Source organism: Camellia sinensis, chromosome 9 (assembly GCF_055761805.1).
Source record: "Camellia sinensis isolate YWXY chromosome 9, ASM5576180v1, whole genome shotgun sequence".
In the NCBI taxonomy this organism is placed as follows: domain Eukaryota; kingdom Viridiplantae; phylum Streptophyta; class Magnoliopsida; order Ericales; family Theaceae; genus Camellia; species Camellia sinensis.
In genome coordinates this window covers 173,282,227-173,299,692 of record NC_138969.1, presented here as the reverse complement: position 1 = coordinate 173,299,692, position 17,466 = coordinate 173,282,227, and the positions used below count along the sequence as shown (strand labels likewise).

The 17,466-nt window shown below is 33.5% G+C and overlaps 1 protein-coding gene and 1 pseudogene across 1 annotated transcript; both read left to right on the top strand.

Annotated features, from left to right (window-relative positions):
• The first annotated feature begins 2,339 nt into the window (after window positions 1-2,339).
• LOC145799915 (cysteine-rich receptor-like protein kinase 15) lies at window positions 2,340-4,762 on the top strand (annotated as a pseudogene).
• A 6,249-nt stretch (window positions 4,763-11,011) lies between these two features.
• LOC145799784 (uncharacterized) lies at window positions 11,012-16,884 on the top strand. The gene is made up of 8 exons (XM_082889420.1): window positions 11,012-11,397; window positions 11,910-12,002; window positions 13,915-13,977; window positions 14,799-14,856; window positions 15,014-15,070; window positions 15,238-15,483; window positions 16,396-16,463; window positions 16,593-16,884. Exons 5-8 carry the CDS (start codon window positions 15,056-15,058, stop codon window positions 16,651-16,653), a joined length of 390 nt encoding a protein of 129 aa, XP_082745546.1. The 5' UTR covers window positions 11,012-11,397; window positions 11,910-12,002; window positions 13,915-13,977; window positions 14,799-14,856; window positions 15,014-15,055; the 3' UTR covers window positions 16,654-16,884.
• Window positions 16,885-17,466: the final 582 nt, after the last annotated feature.

Sequence of the window (17,466 nt, the reverse complement as noted above, 5' to 3'; positions counted from 1 at the left end):
CCCCCACAATCCCACACACCTATGAGAGAAAGAGGGGGAAAAAAAAATACATACATACGTTGTCTACATCAATTGGGGGTCACCCATTTTGGGGTCTCAAGCATTAACCTAGTTTGACCCATATACAGATTAATTTCTTTATTATTTAGAAATCACCACATAACCTCTTTATGGTTTGTTGTGGGCTGAAGTGCAAGGTCAATCATTTCGTCTAAGTTAATAGTAAGCGTAAAATATGTACTAGGAGACATTACAATATACGAGTTTTAGAAACCAAATTTTTCATCTCTAAAAGTGAAAATTTTGTTGCAAAAGACATTTAGGGACTAATTTCTATCATCATGAAGATAGTCGCCAAAAGATCATCCCGAAAAGTCAAAAATAAGGCTTTTGGAGACAAAATTTTGAAAATGTCACTAATAAGTACACTTTTATAGACAAAATAATTTGGTCTCAAACATGTTTATTTTTTAAGACAAAAAATTTTGGTCCGAAAAAGATAATAATTCATTACTAATATCCAATTTTCGTTGCTAAAAATATAATGATGACATTTTTCGCAACAAAAATATTTGGTCCCTAAAAAATAATTTTGTCCCTAAATTTTGGTCTCTAAAACTTTAACTTTTTGTAGTGACATAATAAGGGTTACATGCTCATTTTCAAATGTTAGGGGTAAATCATGCAAGGAGTAAAGCATAAGGGGTTAAAGTAAGTTTTGCCTTCCAAAGAATGAAGAAAATGTCCATGTTTTGCATAATGCGATTATTTATGTATGAGAATATTTCAGCCTTTTTGTTTAAGTCGTTAACAGACCTGACGATGCACTTTCGTCTCCAAGAAAAGCAAAATTATGTGCTAATTTTCAAATCTAAGGGATTATGTGCACATTGGCCAAATCATAAGGAATTGATTGAAATTTGTATTATTTTTTTAATTTTATTTGCAAAAAAATAATTTTAATAACTCGAAACAAAGAAATACATTGAGATAATATGAGGTGAGAAAAAAACACATCTTCGAAAACCCCGAAAAGCGGCGTGTTCAAGTTGGCAAGATGACAAACATTTTTTTTTATTGGTAAAAAAAGAATTTATTGATGAATTTAACATGCATTACAAAAGAACAAAACACCAACAAAGAGGAGACAAAAGCAAAGAGCATCGTAGTAAACCTTCTTAATTCCAATTAGGTTGGCACCAAGAAAAAAATTCAATCATATGCTAGCTTAACCCAAGCGGTTGGTGAGGAACCAACAGGAGAGAGGTGTAAAACAAAAACAAAACAAAGACACATCAATAACATGCTGCACCACCAGCAGCCAATACATCGCCCTAAAAACAAAAACTCTGTTTCTTCTCTGCCCCAACAAACACTGTACAAGCAGAACAATCTTCCCCAAAGCTCATACTGCGGGAGATCTAATCTAGTGCATGTTATGTACCAGGTCATGCACTGAGAGCCCATATCTAGGATGATTATACTTAGCCCACAATGCAATCCTAACTTTTACCTAATCACAAAGTTCGTCCACTTGCGGCTAAGTTCCACTGAAGACATATTTATTCCTACATTTCCAAATGGACCACAATAAAGCCATACTAATATTTCTAATAATCTTGGAAATTTTGGAAATTTAATCTTGGAAATTTACATTATTTGCACACATCATAATCTCTCTTCTCCAATACCTACTTGGCAATATTTCTGAATATTCCTACATTTTTTTTTTTTTACAGAAATCATCATGAGTTTTGGGGGTTTACTCTCTTGCTCAAGGGATTCAACTGTTGGCAACTTTTTCTAAAATTTTATAACGAATCAAAAGTTTATTTATTTATTATTATTATAGATCGGGAAGAAAATTTTCATTGCAAAACCGATAAAAAATCAGATCAATCTAGTACAATGGTAGCAAAAGATCTCATAAAGAGATAATGAACTTCCATAGGAGGAAGAATCTTAGCCTAGAGGAGGAAAAAACCCTCACAAAGAGGGACACAATCTCCAAACAAGGATGATTATTATAACAAATAATAAAAAAATAAAAAAAGAAAACAAAAAAAACCAGATCCAAGTCACCAAAAGCATCCAAAGTTCCATTACACCGCAACTTTCAACTTGAAATCTGAAGACCCTACCTCAGCTAGTCAAGATGGAACATTGAGGTTGAGGTGGTGGCCTAACGTGAAACGAAAACGTTAAACAATGTTATTTTTTGGATTGTGAGAAGATTTGAAAATAGATCTTAAAGTTTGGGTGCGAAGGTGAAAGTTTGGGCGCGAAGCCAAACATCAGATTTGGAAGATCGGAAAGAGGGAGAGGCAATGCCAAAACCAATGGCTAGAGGCAGATCTGAAGGAGATGAGACAAATCTAGTGAGGGTGGATCTATGGAGGCGGAAAGGTGGCAGATTTGGTGGCGGTGGAGGCACCGAAAAGGGTTGGAAGGACAAGCTTCCAATATTATTAAGCAAAAAGATAAAGAAAATGAGAAAAAGGGATGGAAGGAGGAGATAGGGGGCCGGCAACCAAAACCCCCCACTCTCGGCAACACACCGAGCAGAAGAATCAAAAGTTATTGAGCCATAAGATTTACATCATTTTTTATAATAATTTAATTATTTGAGAACAATACACTAATAAATAGGAAAACTAAATCAATGTAATTTAGTAAACCTGGTAATTTTAGAGTATTTTATATTGAAATAAAATCTCACCAATCAACTATTAAAGATTATGATCCAATTGTTAATATTATTTTTTTACCATTGTCTATGTTGCATATGTGTGTTATTCTGTGAATGTAGTCCACTGTCAACAACCACAATTGCAGTTTATGAAAAAATTTCCGTGTTATACTAGCTTAAATATGGTATTTATTATTGATCCATTGTCTTGAAGACAAAAACACAAACTTAAATATAAGTAATGTCAAAATTGGCCCAATCTTCAACAATACTAGCTTTATCTCCACAAAAGAGCAATTTCAAATTCAAAGTTGTTTTTTTTCTCACTATCTTAGTTTGAAAATATTTCTAGTTTTTATAGGGAAGAAGAGAAACACATCTATACTTTTCATCACTACCATTACTATGTCAGCAATTTTGGTGATTCTTGTCATCGTCATTGGCATCTATTTGATAATGAGGAAAATCGTGACTTCAAGGGGGGGCTATAAAAAGTAAGTAAATTCTTCACAATATATGCTTGTTTTTAGAGCTATCACTATTTTATTTTGGAAATCATTTTCTTGAAGAAAATACTATAGGAGAATTTGACAAACATGATTAGAAGTGTCAACTTATCATGTTGTTATTTTCTCAACGTTGTGACTTATTCAACTTATCAAGCTTAGTTCAATTTTGTATTTTTATTTTTTTATTTTGTTTACTTCCTTTGAAGATCCGGATTCACCTCCATCAATAGAATCCTTGCAATTTGACTTAGGAACAATTAGAGATGCAACGTATAATTTTTCTGAGGCTAATAAGCTTGGAGAAGGTGGATTTGGCCCCATTTACAAGGTAATTAGATGCATCCTCATGCAGTTATAACAAAATAGAATGATCTTCAAAAACTATGTTGTGAAATGAAATGTTGCATATGACAATGTTTCTTAAATTATTCTTGCAAAATCATAGGGCGTGCTTCTAAATGGGCTAGAATTAGCTGTGAAGAAGCTCTCTAGAAATTCTAGACAAGGTCAAGAAAAATTCAAGAATGACGTTTTGTTATTGGCTAGGCTTCATCACAAGAATTTGTTCAGTCTCTTGGGTTTCTACTGGGAAGGGAAAGAATTACTTCTCATACATGAGTTTATGCCTAACAAACGCCTTGATCATTTCATTTCATCTTTGAATTGGAAAAGCTGTAACAAAATTATACAAGGCTTTGCTCGAGGATTTTTATATCTTCATGAAGATTCTCAACCTCAAATTATTCATCGTGATCTAAAAGCTAGCAACATTTTGTTGGATGCTGAGATGAATCCTAAAATTTCAGATTTTGGCATAGGCAGACTAATGGTATTGGATCAATCCCATTACACAGCAAGTAAAATCATAGGTACCATGTAAGTATAAGTTTCTTTGATGTAGAAAGAATTTTTCTTTCTGAGATACTCGCCACTCTAAACATCTAAAAATTAATAGAAGATATTCCATAAAAAAGTTGAACAAACTGATTATATCAGACACAAACATATCTTTTTTATCGAAAATGATATTGATGGATGATAATATGTAGTGGATATATGGCTCCAGAGTATTTTAAGCATGGTCATTTCTCAGTAAAGTCAGATGTCTTCAGTTTTGGTATGATACTATTGGAAATTTTGAGCGGTCAGAAGATCTTTTGTTTCCATGATGTGGAGAATGGGGAAAACGTTCTAAGCTATGTAACGAATTATTTTATTTTATTTATTTTTTATTTTTTGGAATGATCAGATGAATTCTAATAAAATCTAAAGAGTTTTGCTAAATTTCATCTTCACTGAGCTTGAACTCTTGTAGGCATGGAAGAGGTGGAAGAAAAATATAGCTCTAGATATAATGGATTCAACATTGATGACAGGTTCAAAAGGTGAGATTATGAGATGTTTCCATATTGGTTTATTGTGCGTTCAAGAAAATGCAGCAGACAGACCACTAATGGCTTGAGTTGTTAACATGCTCATTAGCTCCTCTTTAACACTCCCATTGCCTTCACATCCTACATATTTTGTGCCTAAAAGCATTGACCAAGGCAATTCGTTGCATTAGTTCAATTCAATGGTGACAAACTCAGATTAGTCTGAAATTAAATCATCACAAGCGTCAGTAAATGAGCATACAATTACTGAGCTTGTTTCTCGTTAGAAGTGAAGCAAGTTGTAGCTCTATTTGAATGTTTATTTCGAAACAATTTGATGTACTATCTTACCCTATCTGATGGTTGTTTAGATGTGCTATTCCTTCTTTCTCATTTCCATGAATATTCTATATAATTTATTACTATCTTTACAATCAAATAATATGTTTTCACATTTGTATTTCAATACAAAAATTATTATAATGTTAGAGTAATGGAAAAACCAAGTTGGTACTGACCATCCTTAGGGGATGATAATGTATTCTTTGCTTGTTTCATGTAAAACTGTGTTGTCTATAGTACCCCCATCCATTCTTTGGACTCTCACCAACTAATTTCAAATTTAGTATAAAATTCTTTGATCGCCCTACTTAATATTAGAATTAACTCCCACCCTCTGAAACTCTAACCACCACTGCTATTACCACATCAGGTTAGCCTTTTTTACCACACCAAACCCCTCCACACCCTATGGTGCCACCCCTCATCCTTTATTCCTATGGTATACCACTTCTACCCCAACCCCCCGCCCTCCTTTATTTTTTCCTATACTCAAGTCCCTCATCACCATTTAGTGCCTCCCCCAACCCCTCTCTACCCTTCATTTCCTTGCCAACACTAGCTTCCATGAGAGAGAGAGAGAGAGAGAGAGAGAGAGAGGAATTACAAAGCTGAAGGAAGAAATGGGTCATGAGGGTAGTAAAAATCTTAAAACCCTGAGATAATGATTTGCAATTAGGATTCAATTTTAGCAATGAATAACAATCCCCAATAACACAAGTAGATCTGATTCAATTAAACGAGAATTGAATTATATCTACAAAACAAATATGGACAAATCAACATAACGATATAACATGGAAAAAATCACAATTGAAGCTCCTTCAATTATGATAAAAAAAAGTACAAGTCAGAACCACAAAATAATCCACTAAAAAGACAAAGGAATTACATATGAGAATCCTCAATTACCTAGCGAATCCATACTCAAATTGAACCAAACATATTATGCCTCTTCCACTACCATCATCACCTCGAAATTGTTTTCCAAACGTTGAATCCACAACAACGCCGATGTCCAATCCACGATGAAGAGCCACCTCAAAATCCATCAAAACTTTATGTTCAAGTTTTTTGGAATCCACCGGTGAACATCTCTCTTTTGAATTTGAATTCAGCGAAAGAAATCCCTTGATGATTGTCAATATGAAGCCCGTTGATCCATTGATCACCCTCAATTCATCAAGGAAACAAATATATAAACACTCTCCAATATGGAACAGTTTAGCTTCTTTCCTCTATGAGAATTCCAGAAGGCTTAAATCCTAAAATCAACAACTGAGGCATTTTATAACAATTAGGGATGCGAAGACCACTCGAGCATAGGAATGACCACTCAAGTGGTTAGACTATAGTAAGATGGTGCTAACGAACTTCCACATGTCACTTCGCTCGAGCACAAGACTTACTGCTCGAGCGGTAAGACACAATTCTTAGTATCTCTGAAATCAAACTGAGATACTGGATGATCCAAAACAATGCACTGAGCAGACACATGACTGCTCGAGCAGTCCAAGAAGTTTGACAGGCTCAATAACGGCTCTACTCAAGCACACCTTTTCTGCAGCACAAACTTCTCTACTTAGACACAAATTTAGTTGGATTCACATCTAAACTCTCACAAACTCACAGATATAAGCGTGAATGCAATTACATTTGAATAAAATTTTGTCAAACGGGATTACCAATTGCAAAAAACGAACGGGTAGGGGTCTACAAGAGTAGGGAGAGGGTAGGATTGGGGACAAAAGTTGGGATGGACTAGAGAGAGGTGGCCAAAATTGATGGTGGTAGGTGTTGGTTGAGGTTGGGGTATGGTTACAATTGATGTTAAGATTATGGTTTGAGGATTGTGATCAAATTGGAATTTTACGATAATAAAATTGTGAATTTTATGATAATAAAATTGTAAATTTTATTTTTTTAAGAGGAATCTAAAGAAGAAATTAGGATGCTAGTAGCAACAGTGGAACAAAAACAAAGTACATAGAATACAAGAACAAATATGCCCCTATACAACTAAATAATGTGAAACCTACAATTGCATTAGCAACATTAACATTACCATTGTCCTAAATGATGAAAATTGGCATCTGTTTTAGTTGAAGAGAAAGCTTTACAAAGGCATTTAGCAGATATAATATGAAATTTCTCAACAAATGATTTAGATAAGATAATGAGATAAATATGTTTTAGCAGAGAAAGAGACTAATATAATTTTTTGGTAACCGGCTTTCCATGTTGTTAGTGATCTTCTCAATAAATCAATAAATAAACAAACTAAAACAACTTTCACCTTGTTGCCATATTTAATTATGTGCTGAATGTTTTACTATATTGAGCTTTTGTCAAGGGCAAAACTACGTTGGCAGGGAGGGGTGTCACTTTGAAAAAAAATCTATGCACATATTAGGATAGATTGCACTATTGTCCCTCTAATTTGCGAAATTTATTTTTAATTATCGTAATTTTTATTTGAATAGCTTAGTTTCTACGCTTTCAATTTTGTTGTAACATAGTCCCTCCATCATACGTTGTCAACATTTTGAATGGGAAAAAAACCATGAGTAAAACTATAGAGACCAAAATGAAATTCAATAAGACCTTGAGTTAAAAACTAGAGAGATCAAAGTGGAATTCAAAATAAACGTTTGTAGTTTTACTCAGTCTTTTTCCGTTCACTGGTGGTCCTTATAGTTTGTTTTGAATTTCACGTTGGACCTTTTAGTTTTATTCATGGCCCTTTCCTGTAATGGTAATTGACAGAATTACTATTTTGTAATAAAATTAAAAGTTTATAGTTTAAATTATTTAAATTAAAATTAAGTGAACTAAAGTGACACTTTACTTAAACTATACAAGAATTAATGATGTAATTTACCCTATATACTAATACAAACAGTTTGAAAGTTGATGGTGTCTTCCCATGACACTACCAGCAAATGACCCCCTTGGTTCATTCTTCTAAATAATTATTTAATAAAAAATAAATTAATCATAATTTTGGTTTTTGATATTAAGACTTTCATTTTTCCTAAACTCATAAATTATTTTCAATAATATGAATTGTTGCTGTTTTTATAATAAAAAACTTTGCAATTGGATTAACGTTATCATAAATTCATTTGTAAATCAAAAGATTAGTTCATATTTAATTAAATATTATTTGTGTTATTTTAATAGAATTTGATACTTTTACTTGGAACGATAATTCTTGTAACCAATTTGACAAAATCGCCTCAATATGAGTTTAAGGTCGGTATTTGTTCAAGTTACAATTAATGTTGATAAGTTAAATATGAAATTAAGAATTAGTATAGATTTGAGTTGTAATCGAATAACTAAATGATTTTTAATTGACATAAAATTATTGATTGTTAATAAAATTTGTATAAAACTGTGTTATAAGTAATTGTATGATGCAATTATATAAAATTTGATCCATATCCAATAGGTCAATAAAAAGAATGAAGGGACCAATTTAAAATTCTGGTTCCGCTCCTCGAGACCACCGAATCTTATCAAAAATATATAGAAATCAATTGACTTAGTCCAACCTCAACATCACCATTCCAATCAACTAAAGAATGATCATATCCTCACCACCCTCATTTCATCGTTGAACAAACACCAAACTACAATAATGTTTCTTCTTCAGCTCTGTAACATGTCAACCAAATTACAATTCCCACATCTGTTTAGGCAGTTATAAAACACATCCAAAACCAAGTACAAAGCCAACCTCAACACTCTGTCGACCTCTCTGTCCTCCAAATCAGCCCTTTACAGCTTCTACAATGACTCCTTCAATGGCATCTTCAGCCTCTACCTCTGCAGAGGCGATCTCACAATCGATCAATGCCAAAACTGTGTCTTCAACGCTAGCCAAGAAATCAGACAAAGATGCTCATCTGATGAACGAGCAATCATATGGTTCGAGCAGTGCATGTTACGATACTCTGATACCAATTTTTTTGGATTGAAATAGACAAACATAAAGATTTTCATCTGGAATGCTGAGAATAAGACTTTGCCTAATGATCCAGACGTTAACACGCTCGCTTTGATGTATATGCTGATATCAAAGGCTACACATACGGAGACCATGTATGGTGCAGATGAGTCAGTTGTGGGTAATGCTTCAGAGTACAGTTATGGGTTGGTGCAGTGTGGTTGAGATATAAGTGGTGGTAGTTGTAGCCACTGTTTAGGGCAGCTTATGGTTGATATTCAGATGTGTTGCAAAGGGAAGAAAGGGTGGAGGATATTCACACATAGTTGTTAGGGCACCGCCGGTTTTGGTTCCGCCTGTGTTGTCTCCACCAGTGTTGGCTCCGGTGACAAATGCACCGCCCGTAACTACTAACAAAGGTGAGTCAGTAGAAATTGTCTAGTCAAAAAATTTTTAGGGTAAAATTGTTTTTGGAAAATATTGGGCCAAGGTGGATCCAAATTGCATATATTGAAAGGAGTTGATGCTGTAGAATTATGATAGAAATAGGGGTACCTTTTGAAAAATGGATGCATCCATAGTAGACCATCTAACCAACTGGGGTTAGCCTACTTGGCCAAATCTCGTGCACTTCATTAAAGTGTCTTTAGTTTAAATCTTTGGATAAATTACCAATAGGTTTTGATAGTTGAATATAATTCCTATCAAATTCTATTAAAAATAAGTTTTAGGATAAGCTTTATTGATGTTTGTAAGATTTGTATTTTCATTTCGTCAATAAAGTTTTTCTTTGTTTATCAAAAAAAAAAAAAAGAGTTATAGGATAATGGTGGCTAAAATTAATTTTTTACATGTCGCTAAAAATTGACAATTAATGACTTTTTCTGTCACGATTTTTATAAGTTATCACTAAAACTTACAATTAGTAACGTTTTCTGTGACAAAATTTTCAAACTGTTGCTAAAAGTTAAAAATTAGTGACATTTATTTGTGACACTTTTTTCAAATTGTCGCTAAAACTTATAATTAGTGACATTTTATGTGACAATATTTAAACTATCGTTAAAAATTAACAATTAGTGACTTTTTTCAATAGTGTATGATGAAAAATGCACTAATTACCACAGAACTTATTGGATAATAAGTCCACTTAGTGTGACCTATCCACAATTCCCCCTAAATCTAATCACAACTAAGATTTTCTATTTTCTCATACTCTAACCTCTAATGTATCAAAAAAGCAAAAGATATTTAGGCCATCTTACCCATCTATGGGTGAAATCGGCCTTTTTGATGTGGGAACCTTTCAATTTACAAAGGAATTGATTCAATCTGAAATGGTTTATTTTGTCTTTTGAACAGGGTATAAAAAACAATATGTTATATCTAGGAATTGTGTTTGGTTTTTGAATTTCTGAAGGAAAAAAAATATGGAAAGGAAAAGTGGTTAAAATATAAGTTAATTTTTATTTTTTTTTCAAACTTTTTCATTTCCTTTTCTATTCTATCCACAAATTGATATAAAAATTTAAAATTCAAACACCACGGAAGTTCTACAACAAATTCGTGTGACTGAAACTTTGGATAGAGTTTTGTAACTAAAACTTGGTTGGCCAACTGGTTCTGAAAACAACTCAATTTTAATGAAATACCAAAAAGTACACGAAAATGAAAATTATAGATGTCTTCAAACTTTTCATTGTTTTGTTTCTGGAAACTCAAAAATGAAAATATAACCAAAGATGAAGTAAATTAGTCCTCTATTATTGAAAGTTGGTAGACTATGCTCCTTTTTTTCTTCCAGCTTAAAATTTTCTTGATATTTCTTACCAGGTCAGTGTTACATAAATGGGAACACCAATCTGAGTACTTATTTGGCAGGAAAGGGTTTAAAGAGCACAACAAAGACTATTCTCATCACTGTACCAATTATAACTACTGTGGCGCACTGCAGGAAATATCTGTTTTGGAGGCATATTTTTAATGGCGTTTTTGAAAACGTCACTGTTTCTAATATTTAACGACGTTTTGTAAACGTCACCTTTTCATTTAATCAAAACGGTGCCGTTTCAGGAATAGAAGACGCTTCTAAATGCCTTCAAATGGTGTTGTCCTATGCGCTCCTTATCTCCCTCTTTTTCACCTTTATTTTGAATCTGACAAGCGAAAATGAAAATCTCGAGCTCTCTCTCTCTCTCTGCGCTGTCTAAGATCTTTCAAAATCGAAGTTAGAGCCATTTCAAAGATCTCACATCGGTGATTCATTAGAGCCATTTCGAAGTTCTCTCTCAAAATCGATTCAGATCAGTGAGCTCTACTGCTGTCTAAACCCTAATGATCTTGGAGATTCAGATCGGTGAATCGATTTAGATCGATGAGCTTTACTGCTGTCTAAACTGTAATTATCTTAGGGATTCAGCTCGGTGATTTAGAGATTCAGCTTGGTCACAGCAAAACAGATTGGTGATTCATCAGAGCCATTTCAAAGTTCTCTCTCGAAATCGAAATCAAAGTTCATCTCAACGATTTAGATCGGTGAGCTCCAGTCTCTCTCTCTCTCTCTCTCAAGTTGAACTGATGGTGCAATGTCGATTTCGTTATTGAAATCAATCCTGTGAAATTCTTTGAATGGTTTTGATATTTGAATGTTGATGTCCTGTTGTTTCTTCTCACTAAACGTGCTGATTGTTTATTGGTTCATATTTTGTTTCTGAAAATATTTCATTTTATGCTGCTTTTGAATGATTTTGATATCCTTTATGCTTGTTCAGCATGCCTATTATTCTCTAGTTGGGGCTGGATTGTTTGTGGCTTCATTTACATTGCTTTGTTCTGATAAATCTTATTGTTATTTTAAGGCAAATGTCGTATATGTGTGGATCTTTTTCATCTGTTGGTACATTAGTTGTTGTCATGGGCATGATAAAATAATAAAATTATAAAACACTTGAATTATTTATATTGCAATATTTTGGGTGTCATCAGATTTAAGTTTTAACCAGTTTAGATCTGTGATAGTTCTAATTGTTATTTCTCTTCATTGATAGGGCTAAAGCAGAACTAGGGAGGTGGATAGTGAAGAACTGTTGGAGCAGTTGCCTACTTTGCAGCAACTGCTATATCGTCTCATTGGATGCCGGGTACTCTTCTGAAACCTCAGGATTCAGATGAGTATATTTAAGTTTCTATTTTTTAGATGATCTCTATCTGGGGATTCAGACTGTAGTAAAACATGTGAATGAAATAAATGTTGCATTTTACTTTACAGCCTGAAGGAGTAGTAGTTAGCAATTACATTTTCCAAAAAAAGTCGTCCACAGAAAATGTCCTCCATGCACAACAAAATGTTTATATTAGTTCTCACAAAGAGAGTAGAGAAATGAAGGTTATGTTCTATTGGGTAAATCTATAAAAAGAACAAAGAGAGAATAGATGGTAATTTTTTTTTGAGAATGTTACTTCTTAGTTTGATTCTCAATGTTGAATTAAATATAAACTATAAGGACCATAAGGTAATGGAAAGAAGAATAATAACATTCAATTTTATATGTATATGGACAAAACATTTGTTGCTTTAAGTTTTGGATTACTTTCTCCTTTTTGTTTCACTTTGTTGAGAAAAGACCATACTTCGAACATTTCACTTGTTTGAAATTTGAAATCATGTCTGTGTTGTTACCTTGTGAACATGAAAGGTAATGTCTTGAACTTGAATTGCTATATTTGTTGGGATTTCAAAAGTGACAAACCTGCACGATCACACCAACACAAATTGGTGTTATGTTTAGATCATGGATTTATCATGTGGAAAGTAAAAAAGAAAAGAAAAAAAAAGTCTTATTTCACTTCATTTTCTTCTTGACTTTTCCCACCACAAGTCAATGATCGAAATATAGCCTAAGGAAAACGCTGTTAAAATTGATTGTAGGATCTTAGGCTTATGGCAAGAAATTTCTGATAAACTTGTTCTCTAGGAATAAGAAGCTCTGTTTCATCAACTGTTAGGACAATAGGATGATGAGTGTTTGTTTTTACCATGAATGCTCTTTCTTTTCAAAGCTATATGCTATGTAAATATACCAAACATCTACGGTTTTTCCCTTTCAAGTAGTGATGTGGCTATGAATTGTTTTAATGGCACCCCGCTTTTTCTCTATCTGGAATCTAGATATGATGCATCACTCCAGAATTTCATAAAAGAGAAGCCCTTAAACAATACATTACTCTTGATCAACGATAGTGCTTATTTTGTTTTCACATAGAATTCCAAAGCCATTATAAATTATTATTATTGTTGTGAAATTTTCAGATCAACTGATCAAAGTCCAGAAGTGGCTATTTGGATTTGGTTTGTCAAATCTTGTATCTCCTTTATTACGAATGCATTGAAACATAGATCATGCTGTTATTGAGATGATCATGCTGTTTGTGGTGTGTGAGTTAGTGTTAGACTGAAATCATTCAGCTGCTAAGTCAAAAGAAGATATATGAATCCCAATAGAATGAATTAATCATGGAACCCATAACATTTCTAGTTAGTTAGATGGTACATACATTTGAAGAATCTTGTAACTGAATCACCAATGTCAAAAAATAGATGGCAATAATGTGTCCATGAAATAATGCTAGATGTTGTTTTGCACTTTTTACATGCTCATTCTCTGTTTTTACCTGTTCCATCACTGTTTTGGGTTCTCTCTGTTTTTTCCCCTTTATTTTTTGATTGTCAGGACTGAGAGAGCAATAGAGGGCATGTGGGGAAAAGAATACATTCTCTTGGGCTTGGGGACATAAGAAATATGGCACTATATATATGAATAAACAATGCACTTAAAAATATGCATAAACAATGTGATTAAAGAATATGGAAGCCTTATTTCTTATTATTTTTTTAAATACCTCCTTTGAGTCTAGCTGGTTGAAAAGTCATAGTTATCCAAGTGGCAAAGGGATTAAACTCTGGAATAAACTGTAAATTGAGATATTTTAAGTTTGACTATTGATAGTAGTTATTGAGCTTAACTGATATTTGTGATTTACTGTGATTTACAGTGATTGTAGGTACTCGGAGTTTACTATGCAGAGTTGGATCCAACTTGGCGCTGTCTTATAGAGGTTTCTTGGATTTAAATTACATATTTGTAAATGGATTATAAGCTCAGCAAAGTAGTCTATCTGGGGGTTTGAGCTAGAGAATTGTTTGACTGGAAAACTATGCTTTAGAGGTTTTAATGTTGCTCCTCACGAATTACACATTCTTTATACTCAAACCTTTTTGCTGTTTGTTCAATTTTCTGAATTGCGCTAGTGTAGAGTGGTTAAACAATACCTTGTTTATCTTTATCCATTTCTTAAGTAATGCATTCAAAGCACTTATTGACAACATTGTATAAATACTAGTTTTGTTCAATTGTAGAGTGTGTTTCTCTACCTAGCATCCCCAGTGGTACTTGGTACTGCAAATATTGCGAAAACATGTTCTAGAAAGAAAATTTTGTGGAACACAATGCAAATGTTGTGGTAGCTAGAAGAATCGCAGGAATAGATCCTCTAGAAGAGATAACCAAGCGTTGCATCCGCAATGTTGAAACTACAGAGGCTGATGTTGGTGGATGTGCACTGTGCAGGTTGTATTGACACTGTTTTATTCCCACCATAATTTCTCTTTAGAAGCTTAAGTTGTCTTTTAATAGTTTACATAAGCCTTCACCAATAGAAGGCTCTTGAAAATGGTTCCACTAAACAGAATCATTTTTCAATTTGGTTATAGAAATTCTTACCTCCCATGGACCAAATGCATGCAAAAACTCTGTTGTGTGGTGTCTTTTTGCTAAATTCTACAATTAAGTTTTGTCTCTTTCTTTTTTATTTATTTTTTTCTTTCGTAATCAGCATTTATGAGCTTATATTTTTCTACACATTGATAATGCATGCAGGGGCCATGGTTTCAACAAATCAGTATTTGGCCCTCAGACAGTTATACTGTGTGACCAGGTATTTCGTTGATATTTTTGTCTTTGCTTTGCCATGTTTGAGTTTCCATGTTCTTTTTTTGGTTCTTAAATACTTTTGATTTTAACAAATGTTTTAATCTCTCTCTCTCTCTCTCTCTCTCTCACTCTCTCTTGCGTGCTGCCTTTTCTACTTTTAGTGTGAGAAGGAGTATCACATTGGTTGTTTAAAGGAGCATAAAATGGATGATCTAAAGGTCTACAGATTATTTAACTTCATTTCATCTCTTTATTTCAGTATCTCTGTATGTATGTTTTTTATTTATATTTTTTTTTAGTACGTCTGTATTATGTTTGTGCATGAATATTTTTAGTTCAAGTGGAATTATTTCTGAATAATATGATAATACCACACATACAATAGGAATTGCCCAAGGGGAAGTGGTTTTGTTGCATGGACTGCAACAGGGTTCATTCTGCTTTACAAAATCTGGTAGTTAGTGGAGAACAAAAGTTACAGGACTCTCTGCTAAGCATTATAAAGAAGAAGCTGGAGGAGAAAGGTTCCGAGAGTAGTGCTGATCTTGATATAAAATGGAGGCTTCTTAGTGGGCAGATGGCTTTTGACGACACTAGATTGTTGCTCTCAAAGGCTGTTTCTATCTTCCATGTGAGTATATTGTTGGTTGCTATTTTCCAGTGGTATTTATCTTTCTTTCAGGGTTCTTCATGTATGATTAGATTATGTTTGAATGGAACTGTTTAGTGTCAAAACTTCCTCAATCAGTGCTAAGTTTTATGATGTCTGAAAGGAATTGGGGGCCAGGAAAATTTGACAATATTTTTGAAGTTAATTTAGAAGCCTTCTTGTGTCAAATCAACAATTAATAAAGAAGAAAGAACGAAGGAAAGGAACAGAATACAAGGCAACGAAAGCTATAACCATCACAACAACCCATGGAATGAATTTTCTAAAAGGACTTTTTTTTATTCAAAGTTTTTACACCAAAAAGTTTGAGGTCCAGCATTTAGTTGCAAGATTACTTTGAAGGGATTAAGTATGAACTAACTTTGTTATTAGTTTTGTGCACTTGGAGCTCTTTTAAATATGGCATATTGATGTGTAGAAGCCATTTCTTGAAGAAGTGACTGTTGTTTGGCATGCCATGTATCTTATTATAATGAGCTTTTGCTTCCATACTGCATCAATACTAACCCAAATTAAGTGGCACTGGGAGATGGGCGCTCATAGAGGCTTTATTTTGGATGGTTCCAGCTATCAAAAATGAAACAATTTCTTTTATGGTGTACTTATTCCCTGTTATTTCTTATATGTTAAAGTGGAGTCATTTTTTGAAACTACTATTGCACCATGTAAATCTGTTTTGCTTGTTGTCATCAATTTATGGATTTCAGCCATTGAGATTTTCAATTATCAACTGAGTTAATGTTGGGGACAGTTGGTAGCTACTGTTTTTCTAGGCCTTCCATGATTTTAGTTGATGTTTTACTGTCTTGAACATGAAAGAAATATTGTCACAGGAGCACTAATAAGTTCTTTTATTTCATGGTTGGACTTTAGGATTGGTTTGACCCGATAGCATATTCAAACACAATCCGTAATGATCTTATTCCTCACATGGTTTATGGGTGAGTTTTAAAATTCTCTTTCTGATCTTTTATGTTTTATCTTTGACTTTGTTCTTAGCCTTCTTTGTGGGTGTTTGGTATGAGTTACATGGAATTTGCATGTCACAATTACTTTAAATGTTTTTGCAGGAGGAACGTGAGCGATCAAGAGTTTGCATGTCCCAATTATTTTTCTGCTGCTTTATTTTAGAACTTATATTCTACAAGAGAGAGAGTCAATTTGTGTTTTAAGACAATTCTAATTGCCTTCTATATTAGATTGTTGTTGGATGATGTGAAACTGTGCATGAGATGGCTGCTTGGTTTTTTGGGATTGAACTTATTGGATTTTTTTTCTTGAAGGATGTTGTATTGGGTACTATTATAGATGTGAGGGAATAGTAATCTCACAGAAATATATGTCTATACAAAGTTTTATTCATTATTGCTATTTTACAGGTATATTTTTAAAGTTAAATCTCACAAAATTAGTAGTTTAAAAAAAAAATTCTATTGTGCCGTTTTACAAAACGCCACTGTAGTTATTTTTTAAAAATAACAAAAAAGCTATTACGACGTTTTTGAAGCATCGCTGAATGCCTGTGTGACGTCATTTTACCGTTGGTTGTCATAAACTTACTGCGACGGCCGCGTCCTCGGCGTTTGGTGGTAAGCGTCACTAAAGGAATTAGCGGCATTTTTCAGACATATAGCGGCGTTTTTAAAACGCCACTAAAAATCGTTTTTCCAGCAGTGGTGGCTCTCTTTGGTTTCTACTTGTACTATACATTTGGCAGAAGAAAGCAAAAAGGTAGATCTAAATCAGAATATCTCTTGTGATATGATGTTCACTGATATATCAATTGATACTATCTAGTAATAAATATAAGCTGATTTATGACCGTACCATCAATACTAATATGTATCTCATTTTTATTTGGTATGAAGTTCAGGAGACAAGACAAGAAATTCTATTAAACATTTTGGAATATCGAAGTAGTAGTAAACACAAAATGAAGGAACT